Source organism: Azolla caroliniana, unplaced genomic scaffold, assembly GCF_043228905.1.
Source record: "Azolla caroliniana isolate FFs.n. ecotype wild unplaced genomic scaffold, voAzoCaro1.0.p SCAF_18, whole genome shotgun sequence".
NCBI lineage: Eukaryota > Viridiplantae > Streptophyta > Polypodiopsida > Salviniales > Salviniaceae > Azolla > Azolla caroliniana.
In genome coordinates this window covers 12,180,449-12,186,190 of record NW_028230453.1, presented here as the reverse complement: position 1 = coordinate 12,186,190, position 5,742 = coordinate 12,180,449, and the positions used below count along the sequence as shown (strand labels likewise).

Below are 5,742 nucleotides of genomic sequence, written 5' to 3'. Positions count from 1 at the left end.
GGAAGTCAAGGAAGCAATCTACTATAGCATTATCATCTACACACTCGTTGGTGCTGGTGGGTATGTCCACACACTTTCTTTCTGGTGTTGTGATTTCTTGGAAGTCAAAGGAAGCAATCTACTATAGCATTATCATTTACGCACTCGTTGGTGGTGGTGGGTATGTAGTCTTGACTTTAGCGACTAAAAAAGGCATTTGGATTAAATCAATGCTCGAGGATTTTAACTTATTCGCTATTCCAACAATGATGTTGTTCTGCGGTAATCAATCTTGCATCAAGCTAGTCGACTATCCAAAGATGAGTGACAATATACGTCATGTGGACTTTTAAAAAATGCCGTTAACAATAGAGGTAGTGGTGTATGGTTCTATGGAAACGAGGATGTTAATGATGGGTTGCATGAGCAATCTTGGGTGGCTGAGATCGGGGGGCCACAATCCCACATTAGGTATGATGCAAGGAAACATTTTTCCCCTTATTCCTCTAAATCTATTGTGTCCTAAATCATTTTCTCCTAATTAGATGAAAGAGCATTCACTGCTATCCACACTTCATATGAGTTTTTCTCCATCACCAACACTATTAGGTTACATGGGTGTGTGAATTCCATGAGGTCAAATAGACCTAGCCTAGAGATGATGGCAATGTCGAGAATGAAAATGCCTTTGATAAATAGGACAGGTAACTTTTCTAGGAAAAGATTGACATTTGTTGGTATTTCATCCTCATCGTGATTGGGAAATATCACAAAACAATGTTAGTAGATGGTTTTGTTCAAGCAAGATCTCTGCAAATGTGCTCAACATCAAGGACAATATATCTTCAAAATATGTACTTGTTCAAAGCAAAGTCATTCTTATTGCTTTAGTTGCCTTTTCCCATTGCAAGCTATCAGCTTGAACCTTCGTGTGCATTGAGGTCAACTATGTTTGTAATCTCTACTATCATTGGCTTTGTTCAAACGCTACTTGAACTTGGTCATGAGGCTTTTCATCTTGTATTGAACTCTTAAGAATTTTTTCTTGAAGTTTCTTCAGATGACTATTTTTAGTTTGTTGAAGCTTGACCTCAAGTAAGAGATTTTACAAATTCTAATTCTGCCTATGCTCAATACTCTTATGGTTTATCAAAGAATGCTTGATCCTAAAAGGTTTCTGCCTCAAAAGTGTCTTTGGTTGTTGGCAAAGAGCATTAATTCACGTTTTTTGAGCTCATTGACTTCATGCTCTACTTTATGTGCTCGATATGATATTTGTTATCTCAGGACATCAGCTCAATCAAATTTATCCGAATAAGGTAATCAATACATCAAGACAGTGTTCAACTCTCCACAAATTACAATCATGATTCATGCCAATCAGTATTGAATTGAATATGTGAGCCAAATAAAGCAAGAATAACACTTAGAATATCAAAAAGCCATTGCTGAGTCCAATCATGCATTTAAAATAGAAATATATACTAAAATTAACCCACATTGACGACAACACGCAACACTACAATAAAGGACATGAACAAAATAAAATAAGTATTATAAAAATTGAATATCAAGGGAAACGTATTGAATATAGCACATACACTACTATACGACAAACAATAAGAAACATGAAAAGATTAATATGAAGCTGATAAATTACTGAATGGATCAGAAACCCAAAAGAGTTTCGTCTATGTGGACAGGACAGCTTCAAAAACTTTTAAAGATTCAAAAAAACACATAGCTTGAATCTAACAATGCCAAATGGGGAGGAAAGATTAATGGCAAACAATAGCATTCATCACCTCCCCTCTTTTTGGGTCAAACCAAGACAGATTGTTCATTAAAATGCATACCATATGTATATATGTATATCTTTTTCCCACCCAACTAAGATCCTTCGATCTGACCTAACTGACGAAAATGGTAGCAAAGCAAAGATGATTCCTTCTAATTGGAACTTCTAGCAACAATGTAAAGGATATTATTATTCAACTGAAGCTGTTAAGAATAGTGTGACAAATTGTTGTTTCTGACTTATTTATATCGTAATATGTCCATGTTAGAAAGGCATGCATGCAACTTCAAAATGTCTTACATAAAAAATTATTATAATTTATTCTTTTTTCTGCTTGGCTACCTAAAGGGCAGAACTGTTAAATGTATATATGCTAGCAACACCAAAGAGGCCCAGCATTCAACAGAAAAAATATCCCCCAAAACTGCCCTATTGCAAGACTCAACACTGCCATCTGTAATGTCTTCTGCCATATAAGAAAGACCATTATTGCAAGGAATGAAATGACTTTTTGCTACAGTTGGATTTGTTTCCGGAAAAAATATGGTTGCTCAATGATGTTACTGCACATTATAGTATGAATCAATGATCGCATCAGCCAGGTAGCTACATTTGGCAGAAGAGAGCCCAGCCAATGAAATGCGCCCATCTTTAGTCATATAAACATGCCATTTGTCTGACATGTTATCACTCTGCCCAACAAAATTGTTTCACCAATAACATTCATTAGCATATGAAAATATAATTAACATTAACAATTTATCCTGCAACAATTTATCCTACATACCTGTGTTTTGGAGAGGCCAGTGAACGAGAACATGCCAATTTGTTTGAGAATAAATGACCAGTCTTTCCCTTTCTTGTCCTTGGAAGATAGCTCATCATATAGCTTCTGCCTTACTTGCTTGATTCTTCCAGCCATGATCTGCATCTCAGCTCTCCATTCATCAAATAAGACAGGGTCTCCAACAACATTGGCAACAATGCGAGCTCCATGAACAGGAGGATTAGAGTACATGGGGCGAGCTAAACGCTTCAACTGACTCTTGATGCTGTGTGTTAGCAAACAATTTGAAAGACAGCTCAGATAGCTTGGCTGGAGCGGGGAAAATAGAAAAGATTCAAAAAAATGTACTATTTGCAGAAAAAATGAAGCCTACCGAGCAGCAACATCTGCAGAAGATGTAATCACATTTGTTGCTCCAACACGTTCAGCATACAAGCCCAAGTTCTTGCTGTACGATTGTGCAACAAATAGCTCCATCCCACGAGAAGCAAATCGCCTAACAGAATAAGCATCTTCATCTAGGCTTCCGCTAGCAAATCCCTATTAAAACAAAACAATCATAAACACGTTATATAATCCACATAGGTCAAAATCAGACCAGATTCAAATGACCACCCACATTACCTGATATGCTACGTCAAAGAAAGTTATGTGACCTTTCTCCTGTATAACATCAGCTATAACATCCCATTGTTCCTTGGTAGGATCGATCCCAGTTGGATTGTGAGCACAACCATGAAGAAGTATAACAGATCCGCTTGGAGCATCCTTTTGATGCCAGAAAATGAAATAAGGCAGTATGAGAGAGGAATCTAGAAAAGGAGAAAATATTATTTTATAGCATTTTATTTATCTAGCTGTATGGATGACATCTTCTATTACCTTAATGTCAGCTATCATTCCTTCAAAATCTAGTCCAACAGTCTTTGGATCAAAGTATCTATACTCGGACCATGGGACCCCAGCATCGTTCAAAATATTCTTATGATTGCCTGTTAACAGGGAATCAGAACATATAACAGAGCAATGAGAAAATCTTAAGGTTTATCAAAGATATCTGCCAAGATGCCAATGACCGACAGACATGCTGTTTTGTTCCTCATCAAGTGATAGCATCACATATAAATACCCCATTCGAAAGTGATTAGTCAGTGCAGAAATACATATATTAGCACATACAGATAACCACTTCAAAGGGTAAGTAGAGAACAAAAATAATTATCTTTGAAATAGGACTTCTGTGCATTAAAATGAAGCTTCAAGATACACAACAAAATGTACAGAAAAGACTGCAAAACATTCTTGATTTACCGTCAAGATGTACACTAAGAAATCGGAGACACGTCCTTACCCCAGGTTGGAGATGAAATGAGAACTTTGGCTCCAGGTAGGTATCGTTGGATGAAGGCTGCTGCAAGACGAAGTGATCCTGTACCTGAAAGAGATTGAACTGTCGCAATCTGTTCATTTTGGAAACAAACATTTTACAACATTGATAAGTAAATAACGCTCCAGATTAGAGTAAGTCAGCCCTATTATTTCTTAGAAACACGGTCACCTACTCGGCCTTCTTTCAGGATTGGATTATCTGCTCCAAGAAGAAGCTCTGCAGTGGCCTTGTTGAAAGCTGCAAGACCTTCAATTGGTAGATACTGCATAAACCATGGATATTACCATTCAATTTCTGGTATATCTATAGAAGCATGATAAATAACAAAAATATATGCAAGCATTGCCACTTCATTTCATGAAAATTTCGGCAATCTGTATAATATAGACCTAATTGAGAAACGCTTCCATTCGTGGATTCATCCGTAATTTGTATTATAGAATTTTTTCAGAGTGATTAAAGAAGACCATCACCTCTTTGTTATCCCCTTTCTCTAGCATTAGCTTCTCAGCCTGAAGAACGAAAATTATGTTACCATTAATAAGTCACAATTCAAAGAAGTAACTCATCAAAACAAAACAAAACACAGATCAAGATCCTACAGAATCACAAGCCAAATCAAGATCTCAACATTTAACTGGACTTGATCCAGAAACCTCAACCTCAGAATCACAAGTACAAATACACAGGTAAAGGAAAGAAGATGTATAACCTTCTTCACAACGCTGAGAACATATGGCTGAAGTTCTTCTGTCCTGTAAGCTCCAACGCCAAGGTTGAGCTTCAGATCACTTTTGTCAGCTCTGAACGCTTCTGAGACACCCAGGATCGGATCAGGAGGAGCCATTGGAACTCCATGAAACCGAGAAGCCTCTGTGCTGATAGACATGTTCATCCTGGCTACAGACTGGACAACAGAAGAATAAAATGTTATATTGATCCACAGGGGGAAGAAACTGAGGGGAAGTGAATCGATTTACCTTTAAGCTAAGGATGGGAAGATCCTTCCCATGTTGGAATGCAAAGGCAGCTTTTTTCAAGCCACAGAACTTGAGAGAATGTGGTGAAGACTGCTGCTGCTGCTGCTCCAAGCAACAAAATAAATAAAAATAAATCAATCAATTCGAAGTGGAAGAAAGGTTTACTTGCCTTTCCACTTAAAATTCGGACGGGTGGGTAATTACTTATTGGGCATCGGGTAGAGAAAGAGAGAGAGAGATAGAAGACGAGGATGAATCTCTAAGTATATGTACATACATGTGTGGGCGTGGGCGGCATGGCATACCTGCATGTTCTGAGGAGCAGAAGAAGAGGAGGACACAGCAGTAGTCCCTGCCATGGAGCAGGCAGCAAAAACTAACGCAGATGACATTATTCCTGAGAGCAGAGCGGAGGAGACAGACGACCAAAAAAAATCTATCAGATCCCTGCAACAAGAAGGCAACGTAAAAGTAAGTGGGTTTATACTTATACAACAAACAGTACATATGTGGAAATTTTGAGCTCCTATTGACTAATTAATAAGATCCGGGAACTTAGACGACAAAGAAAGCAGAGGATTGATTCAATTGAAAATATAGTAGAGGTATATGTGCGCGCGCGCATGCATAATGCATGCATGCAAAGAAAGGTAAGTAAGGGGAGAAGGGGAAGGAGGAGGAATGTAGAGTACAGTACAGTAGTAGTGCTTTTCTTTCTCTCTTCTTCGTCTTCTGTGTGAAAGATCGAGATGGGCGATGGAGAAGTTAGCTACTAGCTACAGAGCTACACACAGAGGAAGAGGGAGAA

General features: G+C 38.1%; 1 protein-coding gene across 2 annotated transcripts; it reads right to left on the bottom strand.

The window, feature by feature from the left end:
• Nucleotides 1-1,997: 1,997 nt before the first annotated feature.
• ASP5 (aspartate aminotransferase 5) lies at nt 1,998-5,328 on the bottom strand. 2 transcript variants are annotated; one of them, XM_087334022.1, is made up of 11 exons: nt 5,240-5,328; nt 4,935-5,027; nt 4,667-4,861; nt 4,428-4,466; nt 4,127-4,216; nt 3,916-4,024; nt 3,447-3,556; nt 3,189-3,332; nt 2,938-3,104; nt 2,565-2,829; nt 1,998-2,469 (listed from the first exon to the last, which is right to left on the bottom strand). In XM_087334022.1, exons 1-11 carry the CDS (start codon nt 5,324-5,326, stop codon nt 2,338-2,340), a joined length of 1,431 nt encoding a protein of 476 aa, XP_087190148.1. In that variant the 5' UTR covers nt 5,327-5,328; the 3' UTR covers nt 1,998-2,337. The 2 variants fall into 2 exon arrangements, with proteins under 2 accessions (XP_087190148.1, XP_087190149.1); XM_087334023.1 differs by having other exon boundaries at nt 4,935-5,024; nt 5,240-5,326.
• Nucleotides 5,329-5,742: the final 414 nt, after the last annotated feature.

Coding starts and splice junctions, on each gene's coding strand:
- ASP5 (XM_087334022.1), bottom strand. CDS start 5,326: ATGTCATCTGCGTTAGTTTTTGCTGCCTGCTCCATGGCAGGGACTACT. Junction 4,862..4,934: donor TTCCCATCCTTAGCTTAAAG/GTAAATCGATTC, acceptor TCTGTTGTCCAG/TCTGTAGCCAGGATGAACAT. Junction 4,025..4,126: donor CAATCCTGAAAGAAGGCCGA/GTAGGTGACCGT, acceptor CAAAATGAACAG/ATTGCGACAGTTCAATCTCT.